We start from the raw sequence: 23,282 nt of genomic DNA on the forward strand, positions 1-23,282 counted from the left end.
CCTCCGGATAATTGTCACATTTTTACTTCAGTTGAACAACTATATTTTAGTTATAATGAGTACAGAATTTCATAATTTACAGTGATTTTGGGCTCAAGGAAGCAGTACAAAAGAAGAAAGCATGCATAGATTACACCCAGGTGAACTTGTTATTGTGGAAGCGGTATTGTAATTGAGTTATATTTCTATAAATAATAGAAAAAGATATAATTCATGTGAGAATATATTATTATATCATCATAATTATCATGATTCCATGCACTCTGTTTCACTGTACCAATTGTATTACATTTTCACTTTATAAGAATTACAAATTGACAAACAAATTATACTTAGTGCGGGAGAGGGGGGGGGGCATAGGCCCTATATATAGGTACGATCCTTAAAACAAAAGAAATAAAAAAAATGAAAATGAAAGAAGGCGCCTTTGAATTTTCGATTATAGTGGCAGCCAGAAAACTACCCTGAAGCTTTTTTTTTTCTTTTTCTTTTTTTTTTGTCAGCCGATGGAACCAAGAAGTGCACAAGAAACGGCACGGGAGGTCCTTTTTTCCCCTTTCATTTTGTTGTTTTGATTGCGACGAGTTTTTTTCTTTTCTCCCTCCCTCCCCTGAATGGAATTCCTGGATCCGCCCCTGTTGGTGTGATTCAATAATCAACTGACTCTTGTTATACTGCATTGTGTCCAAAATACAATGGTATGAGATCATTTTCTTTATACTTTGTACAGCAATATCAACTTATGATATGCCATTGCATTTTTATTATTTGAATGGTAATGGTTAAAGACTATTGACGAAAGTGCATATATGTTTGCCCACTTTCTGTGACAAATAAAGTGTAGGTGAGCAATTGCACTTAAAGGCATAATTTACCAATTGCAGATAAAACAAAAACCCAGTATTAGTGCTATAGAATAATAGTGACTTAGGGATAGAAACAACCACTTTAAAAAAAATGAATCCATATAATTAATAATCGTATTGTTAAATACACAAAAAAGTGAAAAATAGTTATAATAAAATGTTTCCTGACTAAACTGACTAGAGTTATGTTTTTTTGAGAAAATTACTGATAGAAGTGGTCTATCTCTTTATGTAATAGGTTTAATGCATTATATATATATATATATATAATATTGTATTATTAATTGGTATATATATATTCTTTATTTGGTATATAATTGTTTTTTGTGCATGTATATGCATGTATATATATCTTTTCATTTTTGAAGCGCGGTGAGCACTGGAAAGTGGACCTACTGTGTGCTATAGGTCCTACAAGTTGCCACTGTTATTATTATCATTATTATAATTGTTATATTACTATTATCATTTTCACTGTTATTATGTATTATATAGGATGTTTTGTGATACAACAAATCTACAAATACGTATCAGATGTGATATCTCGAATATTTTTTAAATCACTACTCCCAAAGGTAAACATTAATTTGCTGCTGGCTTCTCTCATCGATTCTCGGGAAAAAAAAAATGTTGCGGGATCGGGAACACTGAATTCAGCGATCGGGAACCACGAATCGTATCAAATGAGCCGCGAAGCTGTATTTCGCTGATTCCCACCAAGGTATACACCCGTAGCATCACAAAGGCTTAATGATTTGCGTGCATAGCCAGCGTAAAATAGGTTTGCATTGTTTCACAACTTTGTACATGTGGGACTACGGAAAAAGAGCACAGTGTTTGTCGGCGGCGAATCATCAACCGGCATGGCGTCTACGGGTACAAAGAAAAGAGTCTGCTATTATTACGATGGTAAGCCCCAGCTACCTATGAATCAGACTGAAATAAGTTATTTAAAGTGTCAGTGTCATTTTGTGAATGTTTGTTGTGAATTTGGTGCCGAAATGAGGAAAAATGGGCGATTTATATCTGTGCAGTAAGAGAGGATCTGAAAAAAGCAGGTGAACTCGTTTATTTCAGTCAGCAGCAGCGCAATGCAGCACTGTCGGGACTCGGCGTCACCAAACTTGTCGGTTCGGTTTGGCCAGTGCGCGGCCAGACCAGTGCAGTGCTGCATGCTGCTCCCGCTGGCCCTTGGCCTTGTGTACATGTGTTCGGCTCGCGGCCGGGTACTTTTGAAACTCGGCAGACTACTCAGCAGAGCTCCTTTCAAGCTAGGAAACAGAGTAGGTCCTACACAGTATATAAAATATACTCCAACAGGGTGCACATTGTAAGCACTGCCTTGGCCAGTTGCCCGGCCCCGGGACGGGAAGTGAAAATCAAATTCGGGCAAGTATTTTTGAACAATGTCAATGAGAAGAAGAAATGCTTGCCCGAACTGGGCAAACAAAATGTTCTGAAGCCACAGGTCTTTTTTTTTTTCTTCTTTTTGCTTCAGGTGTAAAGAGTACCAGGCTAGTACACAAATATATTTGGCACATTTTCTCGAATTCTCCCTTCTCTCTTTCTCTTTTTTGGGATGCATAAAGTTAAGTTCACCACACATTGCCACACGCTACATAATGACTTTGCAGCGATGGTGATGCCACATTACTACAATGTAGACCATGTAAATTTACTGTACGTAGCGTACAATGTAGACGTGTCTATTAAGTATATCATATGTACAATGTAGATTAATCTGTAGTCGTTCGACCTTTTTACGCCATTTCAAAACAAATTTTCATCAAGTAAATGTTGAATCCCTCTGCTCTTTCATATTTCATTTAAAGAGACTACAGTACTGGTTGAGGTAGGGATTCATGTTTTGAACATTCCTAAGTGAGATAATGAAAAGCCTCTTATGAAATATGAAAGAGCATGTAATTCTAAGAAGGATTCAACGTTTATTTGATGAAAATTGGTTTTCAAATGGCTGAGATATCCAAAAAAGTGCTAATAATAAAAGGCAACATGCCACAACTTTATTGGGGTCTCTTTGTTTCACCTTGTTTTTGGATATCTCAGCCATTTCAAAACCGATTTTCATTGAGTAAACTTTTGATACCCCTTAATAGAACTGCATGCTCTTTGACATCTCATAGAGTGGTTTCTGAATATCTCGCAAAACGTTAAAAGCTAAATCTTCACCTCGACCAGAACTGTACACACCCTTTAATGTTTCTTATCTCACAAAAAAATGTTAGGAAGCTGCTGTGCATGTGTAGACCCTATTTAGTGTAGACACACATTAATTATTTTTTCCTGTGCAACCAATTGAATATTTATGCAATTATTCTTTTTCACATGTTCATCTGTATCTGCTTTATTTTATTGTTTTATATTCATGATTCTTTTTTTCATTTGGTTTTCAGGGGATGTTGGAAATTACTACTATGGCCAAGGACATCCAATGAAACCACACAGAATCCGAATGACTCACAATCTCATTCTGAACTATGGCCTCTATCGCAAAATGGAAATCTACGTGAGTTGTCACAATTTACAGCATGCATGGTGTAGATTGTTGAAATTAGCAGTAAAACAGAATTACTGTATAACTCTGCTCGAAGACACTTTTGGTTGTGACAGTTAATGAAAAATTGCTATTAAGTGAGAGTAGAAATGAAACTACTTGAGTAAATACATCATAGAGCATGAATTATTCATGTACAGTATGAATGTTTGGATTAATTGTATCCACATGGAGAGAAGAAAAAGAAATAGATTTTCATTTGTATGATATGTCTGTAAAGCTAATTGTTCTATACTTCCTGCTTACTTTAGACAGTAATTCCAAAGGATAGAAATTACATACATGTACAAACTGATTCCTTGCTCTGGAATGGAGGAATGTAGTCATGCTAGTGTCGTTTTACCCATTGAGGACGGACTGATTTTGCTACAACATGCATTTCCCATAGACACCTGTCTGAGTATACTCGGAACTCGTCCTCAACGGGTTAAAAGAGGAGGTGAACATTTTGATTTGGGTAGAGTCATCACCATGATAGAGATGTACAAAGTGGACCTTGTGTTTCTTGATAATACTGCAACTTTATCCAATGCTAATCTGAGTAACATTAGATTAATATGTTTCTTTTTTTCCCTCACTGAATCATGCTGTAATTCTAGAGACCACACAAAGCGGTAATGGAAGAAATGACAAAGTATCACAGCGATGACTACGTCAAATTCCTTCGTACAATCAGACCAGACAACATGTCGGAGTACACAAAGCAGATGCAGAGGTGTAAGTACAAATGTACTCTTGAATAAATTTTGCAGTTAGAATTATTAACTAGCTTTTAATAGTCATGGTCAATTTTCTGAGTGCCACTTTGTGCTTCTGAGAATGTGATACCAGTAATTGAATTTAAACTAAGGAACCAAAAAAGAAAAGAAAAAAAGGGAGAATTATGAAATCTCTCTCTACAAATATTGCATCATTTCAGTGAACTATTTGATTTATACGCTAAGTGAGAATCTATAATATTTTATGCATGTGCATTTACCATTACATATGTTGTATTAATTTTACATATTAAGATTTGCATTATTTGTAAGGCTTATAAATTTTTGTTTTGAAGATTGGTCAATATTTTGTCTACTGAAATCTTTATGTCAAACGAAAGTTAATTTTCCAAAGCACAATAATGCAATTCTTTAAAGGGACAGTCAGGTCTTATGATTTTATTTTCTTTTATAGCAGCACACCTTAGTGTTCGTCTTGTCAGTGCTTTTTTTGTGTGTGAAAAGAGAATGGGGATAAACTATTTAAAAGATAATTCATTGATGTTGTAATAATAGTTTGAAACTATTCAAGTACTAGTAATGGGGTTGGGATGATTACAAAATGATGAAGTTTGAAATGCATTCCATCTAGGGAAAAGTGTATGTCCAAAGATGAAATTATGCTTTTGATATAATTCTTAAATTTCATGCAACTGTATTTTCTACCTGAACTTCTCTTTCCACCCAGTCAACGTGGGGGAGGACTGCCCCGTGTTTGACGGTCTCTACGAGTTTTGCCAACTTTCGTCTGGCGGCTCGGTGGCCGGGGCGGTGAAGCTGAACAAACAGCAGACAGACATCGCCATCAACTGGGCCGGCGGCCTTCACCACGCCAAGAAATCTGAAGCCTCCGGGTTCTGCTATGTCAATGACATCGTCCTGGCTATCCTTGAATTGCTGAAGTAAGTCCACAATACCCCACATTACTTGGCTTTTATTTCATCTGATCCTTCTTCTTGATCTACAATGTGCTTGGTTGATAATGACTACCTGGTACTGTCTTGCTGAGTATTGCAAATCCTAAGTGGAGAACCATGAGGAGAAGGATCATATTGACCATGTTCAAGGCTCTATGTGTTTTAAAGTTTCATTGGCTTGATTAGACCAGTACATGAGATACATGTGTACCAAAGAATCAAATGTTCACACCAAGTTCATCATATTATGCCATGATAAACAATCTTGCTTAGTTACCAAGTAAATACATGTGTACATGCATCATGACAGGGACATTTGCACAAAAAGTAGAGAAAAGCAGTTCTTTTGATTTGCTATAAACTGTGCTGTAGTTGCCAAGTAAAGTCTGTGAGATGGGTGGGAGGTTTACAATTGTGAATGATGTAGAAACATTCATGAGTAGGAACGTTTGTAAATATAAAGATGGACAGACCCACATTTTTCATCATCTATCTCTTTGTTGTTGTTGTTATCAATGGGAATATTAAATGGTCTACAACAATTGTACATATCCAAAGTTCTGTGGATGATTGGTCATTATGCGATCATGTGAACACTATAATAAGGATTAGAAAGGTAAATATTGCCTGCAGTGATGTCAGGCCAGGCCAGGCCATATAATTCCCAAATTTGACTGGCTGCTGACGGGGCTACAGTGTAGAATAGAATGGTGTGTATTTTTGTAGACCATAATGATGAAACAAAATTATTGCCTTGTCTATTGGTGTAATATAACACTTGACAGTCTCTTGCAAGATATATTTTCCCTCTTAGGACTCAAGACTTCAGGAGAAGACAATCTTGTGGGGGAAAATAGAACTCCCACATGGATGTCAAATGTTATATTACACCGCTAAGTAGGCAGTGCTGCATACTGGCACTGGTACGACAGTTCCTGACCAGTAAAAATCACTGTTGGACCACTATTTAACTTTTTCAGGAATAGACCAGTAAAAAATAGAAAGCCACGGTACATATTGGTCTAACAGAGAGGTCGGACCAACAGAAAAAATGGGTTTAATACTAATTTGTAGTGTGCAGCCCTGAAACAGGTATTAAATATCTGTATGATAATTTCTACCCTAGCAAACATGTTAAGTTCACATTATCTGATTTGATGTATCAGCTAGTGTGACTGTTACATAAGTATGTGTGTTTGTTTGTTTTTGATTTAAAGATACCATCAGAGAGTATTGTACATTGATATTGACATCCACCATGGTGATGGGGTTGAAGAAGCTTTCTACACAACAGACCGTGTCATGACGGTCTCTTTCCACAAATACGGGGAATACTTCCCAGGGACCGGTGACCTGAGAGTGAGTGGACATTTATTACTTTATAAAGTGAAAGTCCAATGTGCCATGGTAAAGACAGAGAGCATTTTTACTCTGCAAAGAATACCTTTTATCTTGTACTGATGAGTTTAAATTTCCTTTAAAATATGTCATTGAAATGTGGATTTTTAAAGTCAGAATGATACACAAAGTATTATTTTAGCAGTGAACAACAAAAATTTTTAGTGTATGAACTCCAGTTAGTTTGTTGTTTATTATAATTTTTCTCTTTACTTGTCCCAAAAATAACTCGAGTTGTGATTTTGACATTTTTAGTACTTGTTTTGTTTTGTTTATGTTTTTGTTTTCAAGTAAATGCTTCTCTGGCATATTACATGAAATACAGTGCTTGAGTGTGTCTAACACATTAGACATTATATTTTTAATATAATCAGTTCAATTCAGTTCAGTTTTGGTTTATTTCAATTATAAAGCAATATCAAAATACAATACAATTTGAAGAAACATCGTAGGTCAATTATTATGATACATAAGAATATATAAAGAAATAGACGACCACTGCTACAAGAAAGTGAGACAATTAGTTAGACACTTAAAGGGGCATTCCGGACGATTTTCATAATTTCACATCATGAAGTACATAAATCAACAGCTCCATGTATAGAAACGTGGAATTTATTGTGGTCCTTGAGCAGAGAAACCAATAAATTGAAAATCTTAAACAAATTACACTGAACGGTGTTGATGACATCAGAGCCTTATATATTTCATAAATGTCGCAGTGTAATTCCATTACAATACCACTTGCTCACCAAGTTCACCTGTGAACAATCTATGCATGCCTTCTTCTTTTGTTCTGCTTCCTTGAGCCCCAACTCATGCATTCTTATCATGCTTATGGTGAGGCTGGCACGTCATCATCATCCTTGTTCATTGCAATTTGTTATAAAATTTGAAAACATTCTCATTCCTTATCCCAATTACTATAAATTCTGAAAATCTGTACTCAGTTTAACTGATTTATAGCTGTTCAAATGTAAAAGTCTGAAAATCATCCGGAGGTCCCCTTTAAGACATTTATAGTCCCCACTTATCATTAATCAGCTTCTGATTGTTCTAGACTCCCAATGATGCTTATGGGCCAGTCACAAATCAGTTGCGATGTGTTGGCGATGGGTAAAACCCGGGAAATTTGAACAAAATCTTGAGACAGATCTCACGATTTTGCACCCGTCGGAGGCGCTCTCCGGACGCCTGCGGCTTGTCGCAGATTTTTTAGGCATCGCCACACCCGTCGCGGTCCCTAACTTTGAACGTAAAATTGCAAGATTGCTCGCAAGATTTTTCACCCATTTTTGGCATCCCAGACACAATATCCGATGACCTACGATGCCCTCCGATTAATCGGAGGCGTCCTCCGAATAATCTGAGACTAGTCGCAAGATTCTGTGTGGGATTGGAAATTCAGGTTGAGATTCAATGTCTGCGAGTAGTCTCCGGCGCCCTCCGACTGAATCGGAGGCGCCCTGCGACGATTCGTACGCTTTCTGTGATCGTCTCCGACGATTCGTACGGTGGAATCGTAGTAAATCGCTGTGTATATAAGGGCGCCTCCGACCGGATCGCTAAAAGTTTGAGACGCTCTTGCTGCAGGAAGCTGTGACAGAAGATTTTGAAGATGCCAATTAAAAGAAAAGACGATCGCAGATATCGTCTCCGATCGCCTCCGATGCAATCGGAGGCGATCGGAGGCTAATCGCACGATTTTTCGACAAAACCGGTCAAAATCCTTGAAAAAATCTTAGACAATGTGACTGCTCCACTTTTATTAGGATTATTGCTAGGATTGTTCAAGGATTCTTTATTTTCTACGACGACCCCCGGCCAAAACTAGTCCCCAACAGATCGCCGACATTGTGACTGGGCCATAACCCAAATGAGGGCAGCTACCAATATACAATTTGTAGTGAGGTGTAAAGTGTCATAGCTGCAAAAGGAAGGCAGTGCGGATATGGCTATATTTCGAAGAGAAGGCCATAATTCTCCATAGTTTATTTGTATTGCATCTGTCTTTGCAGGATATTGGAGCAGGCAAGGGGAAGTATTATGCAGTCAACTTTCCTCTCCGGGATGGCATCGATGACGAGTCATACGAGAAGATTTTCAAACCAGTAAGTCAATAGTGTGGTTATTACATGCTTGAGTCATTTCATTCAAGAGAATGGTATGAGAAAGACTTGGGGTGGCAAATGATTTCTTCTGAAAAAGAAGACCCACAAATTGCGTGATTTTTAACTCCCTTTTTTATTAAGCTACTCATACTGTTGTTTATTTTTTAGCGTTTTGAATGATGAAATATTATTCAAAAAAGCTGATAACAGTTGTGTATTGCAAACTAACTATAGATTCCTCCTACAAACTGTACATAGATATGATTTTATGCAGATGAATTTGTTATGACAACAATTTTTCACAAATTGAAACACATGCAAAAATACAAAGTTTGGTAAAGTGATGATTCAATCCAGTTTTAAATCAGGGCTTGTTACCTTTTCTTAATATTTTGCTTTAATTAACTGGCACTAGTTTGCTCTATATTTCAACCAGCTTATATCCATGTGTTTCTGTTGTGAATGAAAACACATTAGGATAAAATGAAACCAGTGAAATCAAATGCGATTAAGCACATAATATTCAGCACTATACTATTATAGTATTACAGTTGACTCCTGTATAACAAAGTCCTTGGACTGGCTGTTTTCTTTAGTTATATTGAAATTTTGTGAAAACGGAGTGAACAAACAATTGAAAACATAGCGCTGATAATGTTCCAGTCAGAATTTTTACTTCGTTGTAACCGGAATTTTGTTTTAACCCTGTTCGTTATAACGGGGGTGCACTGTACCAATGCTCTATTGCCTCACAATTCTTAATGTAACATTTTCTCATAATTATTTTGAGCTCCTGTTCCTCTTTGCTATTGTAATAGATCATGTCTAAGGTGATGGAGATGTACCAACCCAGTGCTATCTGCCTTCAGTGTGGGGCTGACTCGTTATCAGGAGACAGACTGGGCTGCTTCAATCTCACTCTCAAAGGTGAGTGTCATCAGAGGGTATTCCCCATGGAAGGGATTCCCCATAAATCTTCTCTCCAACTGACAATGATTTTATACACTGGATAGAGAGTAGTATTTAAATCAATCTGAATGCAATTCAGTTTAATTCAGTTAAGTTTTACTCAATTCAATTCAGTACAGTTCAGTTCATTTCAATTCAATTCAATTCATTTCAGTTCAATTCAATTCAATTCAATTTGATTTAATTTAATTTAATTTAATTTAATTTAATTCAATTCAATATCAAATCAAATCAAATCAAATCAAATCAAATCAAATCAAATCAAATCAAATCATATCAAATCAAATCAGTTTAATTCAATTCATTTCAATTAATTCAATCAAATTCAAATCTGTAAAGAATTGATATGGACTGCGTTGAATTATCTTGAAGTTAGATTTATTTTCAACAATGGGATGATATATATCTACACATGTCTGTGAGAACAATATCAGTAATTTGTCACAGTGTATGAGGCAATGGGTGCTAGCAAGTGATGAAACGTTTTTACCAGACCTTCTTGGGTGATGGTTTCAAGTAAACGTTCTGATGCGAGACAAGATTTTTTCCACTCGTGTACTAACCACTGTAATTTTTGTATGATTGTTTACACTAACTACCAAATTATCTTCATAAATTCCCCACTTAGAAAAAACCATACACTGGGTTTTCTTCACATTTAAAACTAATTTATTTGTAAGAAGCCAGTTAAATTTGTTGAATTTATCTGATACGCAACTTAAATTTCCAGCAGTGTAATTTGATTGGTCATCACACCCCCTTACACTGTATCATTATCTTGCATCCTACAGGTCATGCCAAGTGTGTAGAGTTCATGAAGCAGTACAACCTTCCCCTGCTCTTAATGGGTGGGGGTGGTTACACTATACGGAACGTGGCCAGGTGCTGGACGTATGAAACTTCAACAGCTCTTGGAGTGGAAATTGCAAATGGTGAGTTGCATTTTTTTTTTCTGAGAAATCCTACCACTTTAGAGGCAGGGAACAAAGCAGTATTAAAACCACTACTTAAAACAAGTGAAACAAGGGAAGGCTATGAAGATCATTTTGTCATGTGTTGTTTGTAGGGCCTATAGCGGAGCTGATAGTGACTTGAAGTTGGAAATTTGGCTGTTATTTGCCCAAAAGGGAGTATGTAGATCTTATTATCTCAGACTGACATTTCATGAAGGCAGAATGAGATATAGTGCAATGAATCTACATTTCTCAGTGTATATAAATTATGGTAGTTAAATATTTCCAAAGTGTTCAGGTCCTGAAATTTGGCATTGTACAAATGATGAATATATCAAGACAGACTTCAAGCTGATGGTATTCAAGTAAACGTTCTGATGTACTATGTCAAAATAAACTAAAGCAAACAAAAAAGGAACTAATATAGGTGAAGAACTAGTGATAGTTCTACTTCAATAACTACCACGAAAGTACGAGCTGGTGTAGTACCTATAGACCTATTTACTTTTAAAGTACTGATGTGTCATGCCTTCGTGAGTGAGGTGCATTGTATCAATGCATAAATCAACTGTAGTTTGACATACTGGAATGTCACATTTGATCACATTTTGAAGACCTAAAAGTTTTCAGAAATTTTGAAAATATATGAAGTGTAAGTCAGTCAAACTTTGTATAATTGTGCTTTGTGATAGAACAATGAGTTGAGAAATACTGTATTTATAGTGCTTTGCTAGGCAGGCTACATGAAGTCTAGGTAGACTGATTGGATTAAGACTAAATCTGTCAACTGTGTGGACAAATATGATTAAATCATCTGAAAATGCCACAAAGTGTCAAATGTGTACATAACTTTCATTACCAGAGATAATCAACCAGAAGTGTGATGTCCCATGTTATAAAATGGGTTCAAGAATGTAGCCAATAGGAAGCGCTGAAATGAGTCACCTGTGCTTTCGTTACTCAGTCCCATTGCACTGCGTGTTAAATCCTATTGCGGATCGTCTGTGCGCGCGGCGGCTCCTTTGAATGGCATGCATACGCGCTGTCAATCCTGTAAACAACTTCTAGTCCGGCCTTTCTTCCCTTGTGCATAACATGTGTGGCGTACGGTATCATATTACGTACAGTGTACAGTAGACCAAGCGTTGTGGGACCGGACGCATACATGGAGTCACTTTGAAGGGCAAATCCAACAATTTAGCAGGTTAATTCTCACGCCGTTTTCAGAGTATGTTGTCTAGTAGGCCTATATGAGGGGTCTATATCAAGTCTTTAAGGTAAAGGGTGCATATTCTATGTAAAATAAGTAAGTTTTCATGCGGGAACTTAAGTGTCCGGAAACCCAACCCCCCATCATACTTATACTGTATGTGCGGGATTTCCGAGTGCGACATGCGTAAATGTTTGGGACAAACATCTTCGGACGTCTTGACCCACAAAGGTACGTGAAAAACGCTGAAAAATGCTGTTAGTTTTCGAATTTTCGACCCATTTTATAAAACAAATGATGCACAGGATTATTTCTATCCTGTGCATCATTTGTATATTATAAAATGGGTTCAAGAATGTAGCCAATTGGAAGTGCTGAAATGAGACACGCGTGCGTGCTTTAATTTCTCACTAACATGCATGGCCTGACGTCACAATGTTTACACTAGCAGTGCGCACTCAATCAGTTTTACAAGTGCCTCGCGCGCTACTATACACGCTGTCAATCCTGTAAACAACTTTTAGTTCGGGCTGCCGGCCGGCCTTTCTTGTGCATGAACATGTGTGGCGTATGTATACTCTTATACGTACAGTACTTATATGTGCGGGATTTCCGAGTGCGACATGCGTATTAATGTTTGGGACGAACATCTTTGGACATCTTGATTCTTGAGCGAGTGCTACATGTAGCTGGCTGGTATTGACCCACAAAGGTACGTGAAAAGTGCTGTTAGTTTTCGACTCATTTTATAAAACAAATGATGCACAGGATTATTTCGTGGCGTTAGTGGAGATGTAGCACACTCGAGGGTATTTACAATTGTGAAACATGCACGAGGCGAAGCCGAGTGCATGTTGCACTACATTGTAAATACCCTCGAGTGTGCTACATCTCCACTAATGCACTCTATCCTGTGCATCATTTGTATATTAACCCATTGAGGACGAGTCCTGAGTGTACTTGGGCGATTGTCTATGGGAAATGCGTGTTGTAGCAAAATCAGCCCATCGTCAATGGGTTAAAAAATGTGAGTGGTATGTTCTTAGAGCAGGATATGCATTTCTTGAATATTGCATCACTCTTCGCTCTTTCCATATTTAGAGCTACCGTACAATGACTACTTTGAGTACTTTGGACCTGACTTCAAGCTTCACATCAGCCCATCAAACATGACGAATCAGAACACTGGCGAATACCTTGAAAAGATACGGTGAGTTTCAACATGTATACTTATTTTAAATTGTTTTGTCTCACATGGGATGACCGACTTTTTCTTTTTTTCAGACAATGTGCAAATGATGGTAAAAAATCTGTTTTAATTCCCGACACACCCTCTGGGTGTATGGGGAAAAGAAATACTGATGCACAAAAATATGTATGGCAGTGCTGTTTGTACTCTTGTCAAGTCAAGCTCTTGTAAACATCATTCATGGCCTTGATGTATTTTAAGATTCCAAGTTATCAAATAGAAGTCAGAAAGTCATACATAAATCAAGTAGTAGCCAATCAGAATTAAGTGTTTAGAGACATACCAGTATGTTTGATGTTCTGACTTAGGTTAGATCTCACCTTTTATCCCACAGGGACCCTGGTTCAGGGTACCTTAGAAGTGATCTTTTGATTATTCAGGATGACATTTTTTCCCCCTGACCATGCTGTATTCCACTCAAGGACGCGACTGTACGAAAACATGCGGATGATCCCCCACGCCCCGGGAGTCCAGATGCAGCCGATTCCGGAGGATGCAATTCCGGACGACAGTGATGCGGAGGACGAGGCGGAGAACCCGGACAAGCGCATCTCCATCATGGCTCAGGATAAGCGCATCGCCTGTGATGAGGAGTTCTCCGACAGCGAGGATGAGGGGGAAGGCGGGAGACGAGACATCAGGCTGCACAAGGCTAAACGTACCAAGGTGGAGGACGTAGCCAAGGAGGGTGATAAAGGTACAGCCATCACTCATTCCTTCCTTGCCATTTCACTAGTGACAGTATCACCAGTGACTTTTTCACCAGTGACAATTGCACTTCTCGTGATATAGCACTTTTGATAAAAGAAATTGGGGATTGTCATAATTGTCATATGTGACCCGTTACAACATAAGGATCCCAAAGTCGGGGGAGGAAAATTTTCTGAAAATGGCATGACATCATTCCCTTACTCTTCTACGTTAATTTCATGTATAGCATGGCTCATAAAGATACTCGGTTTGCGGAGATATTGATTATTTTATGAGCGCATGTCAAGTGGTTGAGGAAATTAGAGTTTCGAGTAAAACGCCTTCAAAGTTGTCCTTCCGACGCTATCATGGTCATGGGGAGGCGAGACAGTTTTCACCGCTTGACAATAGAAGGCATGCTCCTAGTGACCTCTGCGATGTTCATTCAAGCGTAGCGCCAACGGTCTACCCACAACCAATCATTAATCAGGATGCCACGCACTGACCAATAAGATCACTTCCTCATTGCTAAGGGCGGAGTCTATAGCTGCGGCGCTATATACAAGTCTTCGGACATGTTTCTGTTACGTTGAAAGTCGGAATCTCATGGCCCAGAAAAACACTGATTTCTTGCCTTTCCTTTCATCAGTAAGCTTCAAAATTTCGGCAGATGATAAGACAAAACATAAGATTACAAAATTATGCCAAAAACAGAAATCTGATTGTTTTGACCAATTTTGATGATGTGAATTCAAACTCAATTTTCTTGGCTCAACCGTCAGCGACTTAACCCTAAAAAGACTAGGGGGGGGGGGCCTAAAAGGCCCCCCCTCGACATTTCGCGCGATTACTCAGCAACACGCAATGCTCTCGCCGCAATGCTCTATGACTTTTTTCTTTCGAGTTTCCCGCACATTTTGACACCAAATTTGTGACGCCCGGGGGTACGGTTCTGAAGTTACATAACTTTTTGTACATGCACGTGAGACCGAAAATGGCTCAAAAATGTGATTTTGTGTACAAAGTCAATACAAATTGAGTTTTATCACATGGTTCATATAAATATGCTTATTTTTACTCTCAATGGCTAAAATCAATTTGTTTTAGTAGTATTATGCTTCAAAAAGGGTCTGCCAAAAATATTGCTGAAAAAAACAACAAAAACAAAAGGTTGAAAAAACAAAGAAATACATAAGAAATTCATAAAACAATAAAATAAATAAGAAATTAATTTTGATACCGAATTTTTTTTCAAGTACATTTGCTAAGAATGCTACAAAGAATATCTAGACCAAAAATGAGCACTTTTGGAGTTTTATTTACTGATTTAGATAAAAAAGTCTGATTTCTCGCATAAATTAGCATAATTAATCAAAATAAAATAAAAGAAGACTATTTTGGAAAATTGAAATATACGATCTTGTAGATTACATCGCACACTACCATTGTGCAAATTTCTGCGGCGATCGCGCGATCCACAGCCGAGATCTTAAGGGGGGGCCCTTTAGGCCCCCCCCCAGTCTTTCGAGCTACCAAAATAGCCCAGTCTTTTTAGGGTTTAAGGATCCTTTTGGTGTAGCAGGTCACATATTATCATTGTTATTATTACTATTACTAAGATGATGATAATTCTTATGTATCACTATTTTGTAATTGTATTACTTAATGTCTGAGTGCAAGACATTTGTTATCAACGTGTCTATTACAGATAATGTCTATTCACAAAACTATGGAAATGCCTTGGGTACGATGCCTTTTGTCCCTGAAAGAATGAATGAGTCTTAAGACCTGCATTATATCGGTTGAAAACAGACATTTGTGAAAGTGCTTTCTTCAAGCTCTTATAATGTGTTTTCATTCAAGATGGAATCCTTTTGACTGCAGTCTTGTAACTGAGCATGCAAATGATGGAATATCTGTTTTAATTTCTGACCTACCACTGTGTGTATGTAGAAAATGAAAACTGATGCCTGCTCACTCATCTCAGCTCATACTTATTCTTTGCCTTTTGAGATGCAAGTTTTTGTTTAAGTTTATCTTTTTGCTTTCTTGTCTTTCTCTCCTAGAATCGAAATCAAGTGATGCTACAAAAGAAAGCAAGCCAGCTGATCAGCAGCCGGTTCCCATGGATACAACTCCAGCACCTCAGACCAAAAAGAGGCAAGTCTTGATCCTCTCTTCTGGAATCATTTACTGATTCATTCATTTTGATGATCAGATTAGAAACAGGGCAGTTTCATTCATAGCCATACAGACCCACAGAGTATTGCATTGCATATTTAGCAGGATATCAAGGGTTCCCCCTCCCCCCACCCCCACAAAAAAGAAAACCAAACTAACAAAAAAAAATAAAAGAAATAAAAGAGAACAAAAAAACAAACAAACTAACAAAAAAAAAACAAACAAAAAAACTAACAAGCAAATTCTGGGAATAACAATACATTTTGAAAAATTAATGGAAAACAAACCAACTATAAATTCACCAAACAGAAACAAAATCAAGCTCATAAATATCCAAATGGGGAATGAAACATCAATTCATCCCACATGCAAAATGAATTATGGTCGACTGTATTTTCACCTTGTTTGTATGATTATGTTGCTGCAATTTGGTATGCTTTTATGAAAAGGCATTGAATAATCTGTCAGAGATATCAAGAACATCTTCACGTAATAGAACAGGGATTTTATGAGGTACATGTGTTTTTATGCCTCCGCCACGTAGTGGTGCCGGAGGCATTATGTTTTCGGGTTGTCCATCCGTCCGTCCGTACGTCCGTACGTACGTCTGTACGTACGTCCGTACGTACGTCCGTCCGCTTTCGTTTACGCGATAACTTGAGTAATATTTACTGGAATTTTACCAAACTTGGTCCAAGTATGAAGTATGATGGGGCAATGATTTGATTAGATTTCAGGTGAAATCGGCAAAAGGTCAAAGGTCAAAGGTCAAGGTCAAATCATGAAATTTATCCGTTTACGCGATAACTCAAGACTGTATGGAGCAAATTTCACCAAACTTTGTTGGAGGATGATGTATGATGGGACAATTACTTGATTAGTTTTTCAGTGAAATCGGACAGAGGTCAAAGGTCAAAGATCAAGGTCAAATCCTAAAATTTATCTGTTTACGTGATAACTCAAAACTGGATGAAGCAGCTTTCACCAAACTTGGTCCAAGGATGATGTATGATGGGACAAGTAGTTGAGTAGATTTTAGTGACATTGACAAGAGGTCAATGGTCAATAGGTCAAGGTCAAATGCTAATAATGTTGCTATTTCCCCCATATCTATGCAATGCCCGCAGTTATTTTTTTGAAACTTAGTGTAGACATGTACTACTGCATAAAGATTCTCCAGAGAGAGTTTCATGTCATAAGGTTAAAGGTCAAAAGGTCAAAGGTTAGGTGAAAATGTTGCAATATCACATTTCTCACAAATGGTTCAATGTGTCTTCATGGAACTTGGTACATATGCATGTACTGACTGGCAGGGATTATCTAGGGAATTTAGGGGTCATGGGTCAATAGTCAGGGGTCAAAGGTCAAGGTCAACTCCTCAAAATGTTACTATTTCCCTCATATATGCAATAATTGCATTATTAGTTTTAAAATTTAATATATTTACATGTATTACTTAATGGAGATTCTCTTGGAAGTTTCCAGCCAGAAGGTCAAAGGTCAAAGGTTAAGGGTCACAGGTTAGGTTTAAATGAAAAAAAAGATATATTTTGTACTGTAATTACACTCTTTCTTCATACCTTGAAAATTATACTCAATGCATAAACTTATAATAAGGTCGGTCAGAAGTCAAGTAAAAATTTTCAATTCCCCAAATATGTGTACCTGTACTCTTAAATAGACAATTATAGCAAACCCAGTTCGTGGAAAGTGAACATTCAAGATATTTCTGATAAACCTGTTATTTCGATATTTTGCCAGTTATGTGAAACTGTCATCACACATTGTGAAGACATTGTACTATACACCTATTGGGAGAATCATGCATTATGGCGGAGGCATCAGTCACCGTAGCGACATTTCTAGTTTTTTTATGCATACCTATGTCACTGTACACTATGAAATGCTGTATGATTTATCTTTGTTTAGTTTAATTAGAGTTTGACAATTTGCTTCATTTTTCCCATATCTTTTATCTTATCTTTATCCGTTCATCTTCAAGTATTTAATGTAATCTATTGCTGTTTTTCCTCTGTTTTGATCTTCTCTCCTCATTAGTGAAGAGAAACCTACACTGGAGCCTGGAAAGATTGCTGAGACCAAGGTTAAGCCAGAAAAGGAACAAGGTACGAATCCCATGCTGAATCCCAACAGCTAACCATATAGAATTGACCTCATAGGACATAATCATTCCTAGACTCACCTCCCTCTATTGGAGAAAAAGATAGAAATACTGTTTTTCTACCAAAAAAACAAACAAACACCTGTTCAGCCCTTAGAGTACTGCAATGCTGCTTACAAGGTCGTTATCTGTGAGCTTAGCCTCTTAGAACTCAGTAGGGAAGAGTCCTTAGTCCTTTCAAGCAGCTGTTTCTCCTTCAATGGCACTCTTTTTTAGCATAGGGTTTAAAGACTGCACAGTTTAGAATAATACTGAATTGCAGAAATTGCATGTACATGTAGGCCCCTATACATGCTGGTGCTTTTCATGGTAGTGCCACCAAAGACACTGACAGAACTTGCAAATGATGGAATATCTGTTTTAATTCCTGACTGCTACTCAGTATATGGAGAAAATAAACTCTGATGCTTGCTCTGTCATGCTGTCTAAATCTATTGTCGGCATTCCCTTGCCTACATTTTTCCTTTTTGGTTTAATAGAGTATGTACATATAGCAGCTCCACTAAAGAAATGTAGCTTATTTTTGTATTCCCTACTGTATGTACTCGTACTGAATATCCAGTAAGAGTAGATATTGTCTGTCAAACCTGAAAGACAATTGTAAAAATGTGACAACATTTCAGAGATTGTTGTAAGCTGAGCAATGCCCATCTTGACAAGGGTTCATGGGAGTTACATGGCATAAAATTGATTTGATCCAGCAGGTTTATCACAAATTGTAACCTGTTGAGGATGAGTCCCAAGTATACTTGGGCAGGTGTGTATGGGAAATGCGTGTTGTAGCACATTCAGTCTGTCCTCAACGGGATAATTTATGATTACATTGGACAGTCACATTGATGACCATCTCACCTGAAGGTGTGAGATAGGCCAGATGGCAAATATATATGTATAAAAAAGAATACCAAGTGTATATATTTTTCCAAGCTGAGCATTTAATGGTATGAACCGAACTTTCACATAAATGTGTGTATTATGATGATACCAATTGTGAAGTTTTGTAGGATTTGAAATTCCTGTAGGAGAGGACCAAAATACATTGTATGTAGGTAAGTGGAAGTAAGCCTGACATATAGAACAAAAGAAGGAACTGGAAGACCAATTTTCTCTAGTAAGAAACTACAGTTTTATTCACATGGTTGCAAAATTCCTGCTCTCTCTGTGTTTCAGGTGAGGCTGCTCCAGCTGATCTCAGCACGAGTGCCCCCAAAGCCCCAGCACCCATAGACGCCCCCTCTCAGGCCACCACCAATCCCCCAGCCGGTACCGCCACACAACCGACGGCACCTGCAGCGGAGAAGCAGGACTGATGCTGTGAAGCTTACCTCAAAACCTTTGGTCAGGATGGTGTACCAATAACCGTCCAGGCTGGCAGACCATTTCATATCTAGCAGGTGGCACAAAGCGAATGAAGTCCACATGAGAGATGGCATTAGAGTGACAGTTACCATGGGAACCAGCACCATTTAGAAGATTTTCTGCTGAGCTTACAAAGAAGAGGTGGTGCCAGCCAAATCATTGCATCTCTGGGACATTGTGTTGATTAACAAAAAGGAGCTACATGTATCTCTTTCATTTGAAGATGGAACCATTGACCCCTACCTACTACAGATAGACCCAATTATTCACTGACAAGTTTTGGCTCTGCGTTATCACCTGTATCTAGAATGAGTTGTCTTGCAGCTCATCTCCTATCAAAGCTTCTGAAATTAGCCGTGTCACCAGGAAAACAGTGCAGGCTTCCCACTGATCGTTGCACAGTACATCAACCACACCCTTGGTCTACCCACCGTAACCCTCTGCATACAGTCTGGTACTCTCGCTTTACCCACTGATACCCTTGGTCTGCTCAATGGCACTCTCAGTCTAATCAGTGGAACTCTCAGTTTAACCACTAGTACCCTCAGCCTTCCGACTGGTAATCTTGGTTTACTCACTGGCACCCTCGGTCGACTCACTGGTATTCTTGGTCTACTCACTGGAACCCTCAGTTTACCCACTGGTACCCTCCAGTGGGTACCCGCCTGCAAGCTAGTACCCTTGGTCTACTCACTGGTACTCTTTGTCTACCAGCTGGTACCCTCTGTGTACTCACAAGTACTGTAAAACATGATATATTCGCGGCATGAAATTTTCGCGAATTGGAGCCGACATCCTTTTTCGTGGCATGAAATTTTCGTGAATTGCTACTGGCATTCAATGCATGTAGTGTAGACAAAAGCTTTCGCGTGCATTTTAATTTCGCGAATTTTGGCGCTCGCGAAATTTGCGAAATTAAAATGCAAGCGAAAATTCCTCGTTTTACAGTACCCTCCATCTACTCACTGGTACCCTCCATCTACCCACTGGTACCCTCCATCTACCCACTGGTACCCTCCATCTACCCACTGGTACCCTCCATCTACCCACTGGTACCCTCCATCTACCCACTGGTACCCTCTGACGACAAAAAACACTTTGTCATAAAACCGTTGGTCCTTGTGGTCAGTCACCCACAAGCATGAGGCGAAAGTCATGCTGGCCATGATGACGTTATTGTAAACATGGGACGGAATGTCGCTTTCCATGTGATGTTGAAGTTGCTTTTCCTTGGACCATTGTACATATCACGACTTACAAGATTTTCCTCACACCGTAAGTGCTCCATAACTTCACATTGTGAAATGTAGCACACAACAGGAAAACCATGTGAAGTGCTATGATGCTATTATTGAATAGATTATCCTCTTTTTTTTTTTGTCTGTGTGTGTTTCTTAAGATAGTTATTTATAGGCAGCAAGATTTGAAGTATTCTGGTCAGACACAGTCTCTTGTGGTTTTGCCTTTCCGTTGAAATCAGTGGGTAACAGACACAAATTATTTTTGAGGTAATTGCGCTCTTCTTCGCTGAATGTGAGTGTCATGTGATATTAGTTGAAGGGAAAATAATAATTACCCTCCATGCAATATACCTATTGAATATGAGGCAATATACAGTGATCAAGACCATGAGAGAAAGATTAAAAAAAAAAAAAACACACACACACACCAAGGAGATGTTGCAGAATATTAATTTTGTCCTTTTCTCATATTCATTGATTATGGTAGAATGGGAGTCAAAACCCCACCATTATCTCATTGTACTGAGGTTCCAGGGCAGGTGTTTGATTTTATTCAGTTGTTAAATGGAGCACTGTTAACCTTTTTCCAGGAGTTTGTACTGTCTTTTGCCAAAAACACTTTGGGTTTCATGGAATATAGTGTTTTTCTAAAAATGTATCGCTACACATGTCTGTCGCACGTGAGGTAACAATACTGTTTTTTTCCACCAAAATTGCACCTTTACAGCCCTGAAACATGTTTGATTGTTACATGTGGGGAAACATGGGCTTTTATGCTTGTATGCCCAAGGCCATTTCTTCATTTCTGTTCCCTCTTTATGTTCAATGGAATAAGTGCTCTTTTCTAGATATATCTGTGTATATATTATTCCCTGTAAAGCTGCTGGCTGTGTATGATAGATACTATCTGTGTGTTACTCATCAGTGATACTAATAGTGTTGGCAGATTGCTGGATGGTTAGTGAAGTCAACATTTATAGGATTCTTCTTCTTTCTTTTTTTTCATTCCGTCATCCCTCCTCAACCCTTGTGTAAATATTTCAAGAGAAAGTCTGAACGATGAGTAATTGTTAAATTATGCAGTATGTTATGTAGCATTGTGAAATAGAGAAATGTGTTATTTCATATATGGGTGTCGTAGTTAGCTGTGGGTTAATTTAAATAATTATGGTGCATGTTGTAATGTTTTGTAATGTGTTGGCTGGTTTCTGTTTCCTTAGTAAGTTTTTGTTATTTCAGTCTCATAATTGCTTTTGACAAACAGACATTCCCTAGTTTTATGACTTCTTTTAAAGAAACAATAAAAAGCCACAATATCTTACATGTTATTTTGAATGACCTCAAGGTAAGGGGTACTAGCTTTTTCGCTCAAGAGATAGCAAATGCTGTGAAACTTCAAATATGCAGCAAAAGACAAGTGAGTCTATCAGATGTATCCAGGTGAAGATAATACACTTCATGAAAATGTATGTATTCTGTACTTTTCACAGTATGTTTTCCACTTGTATCAATGTCATCATTTCAAAACATTGTCATTTGCAAGAACTCTTTGTGCCATGGTTTGTGTTTGTGTCTTTACTACCCCAAAATGTAATGAATAATGCCATAAAAACTTTACACCCATGACTGCAGCACAAGATTATGACGTAATAGCACATCAACTTGAACTCTCAGGCTAATACAATGTAATATGAATTGGTAGCTTCCTATTGATTGAAAGAATTGAACTCTAGCCCAGAACACCAATAGGGCACGTTGGTGAAACGTCTTTTGTAATGCCCCAAGCTGCACTTAAACAGCCCCTTGAGATGAATTCATTTCATCATCATGATTACCACATACAATGGGAAGAAATGAGTATGAACTTACCGTTATCATTCTTGCCTCCTGCACAAATAACAGTCTACAGAAATAATAGTCCAAAACTGTCTGAAGTTCAGTGTACTACATAATGACATCCCACAAAACTTCCCGGTTACTCTTCATGCACAAACTGTGATAAAAAAGTGTTGCAAGGCAGGCTCCATAAGTTCATACTCATTCCTTCCCGTTGAGAGAGGGAAAAGTCTTCCTTTTCTCGTACAATGTATTCCTTTGGAAGATCGAGGCCCAACCCTCAACTTTTCTGCAATAGGAACACACCAGATGTGATTTGTTGTTGACTATCTTCGATCCTTTAATGATAGGATCATGTCTTAGCTATTACAATGTGTGGGGCTTTTTTTATTACCAGTTATTCTTTCCTTTAATGCTACAAATGTATTTGACTACAATAGTCCTAACGGTGATTGTTTACTGGTCATGCTTCAGTGTTCTGCATAATATATGTCCTATTGCTCTATTTCTTCAACATAAGTGTATGTTGCAAGTTTAGAAGCCTCTATCCCCTTCTGAGATACAAGAGTGGCGGTATACAGAGATGCGTACAATTTGATGACCACTTACCAAAGTGTTCAGTTTATAAGAAGGTGCCAGAAATTATTTCTAATGTAAATTATTTTCCTCTTGTACAGACATAATGCCCCGTAGGCCCATTCCTTAGTTTCGTTAATAAATTCAAGTTGGTCACGGGGAGATGCTTGTGTAAAATGAAAAAAGGATTTGATTTTATACCTGTTTGGTT

The 23,282-nt window shown here is 38.0% G+C and overlaps 1 protein-coding gene across 1 annotated transcript; it reads left to right on the top strand.

Annotated features, from left to right (window-relative positions):
• The first annotated feature begins 1,709 nt into the window (after nt 1–1,709).
• Nucleotides 1,710–15,893, top strand: LOC139708974 (histone deacetylase 1). The gene is made up of 11 exons (XM_071620941.1): nt 1,710–1,775; nt 3,281–3,393; nt 4,041–4,158; nt 4,888–5,101; nt 6,334–6,475; nt 8,533–8,625; nt 9,444–9,552; nt 10,386–10,526; nt 12,859–12,967; nt 13,429–13,703; nt 15,763–15,893. Exons 1-11 carry the CDS (start codon nt 1,730–1,732, stop codon nt 15,891–15,893), a joined length of 1,491 nt encoding a protein of 496 aa, XP_071477042.1. The 5' UTR covers nt 1,710–1,729.
• The last annotated feature ends 7,389 nt before the right edge of the window (nt 15,894–23,282 follow it).

The sequence above is a fragment of the Diadema antillarum genome, unplaced genomic scaffold (assembly GCF_040938485.1).
Source record: "Diadema antillarum isolate AM-2024a unplaced genomic scaffold, OU_Dant_1.0 seq00001392_RagTag, whole genome shotgun sequence".
Classification (NCBI taxonomy): domain Eukaryota; kingdom Metazoa; phylum Echinodermata; class Echinoidea; order Diadematoida; family Diadematidae; genus Diadema; species Diadema antillarum.

Excerpts from the sequence above, each read along its gene's own strand:
- LOC139708974 (XM_071620941.1), top strand. The coding sequence starts at position 1,730 with ATGGCGTCTACGGGTACAAAGAAAAGAGTCTGCTATTATTACGATG. Across the intron at positions 10,527-12,858 it reads TGGAGTGGAAATTGCAAATG|AGCTACCGTACAATGACTAC; the intron begins GTGAGTTGCATT and ends TTCCATATTTAG. Across the intron at positions 12,968-13,428 it reads GAATACCTTGAAAAGATACG|GACGCGACTGTACGAAAACA; the intron begins GTGAGTTTCAAC and ends ATTCCACTCAAG.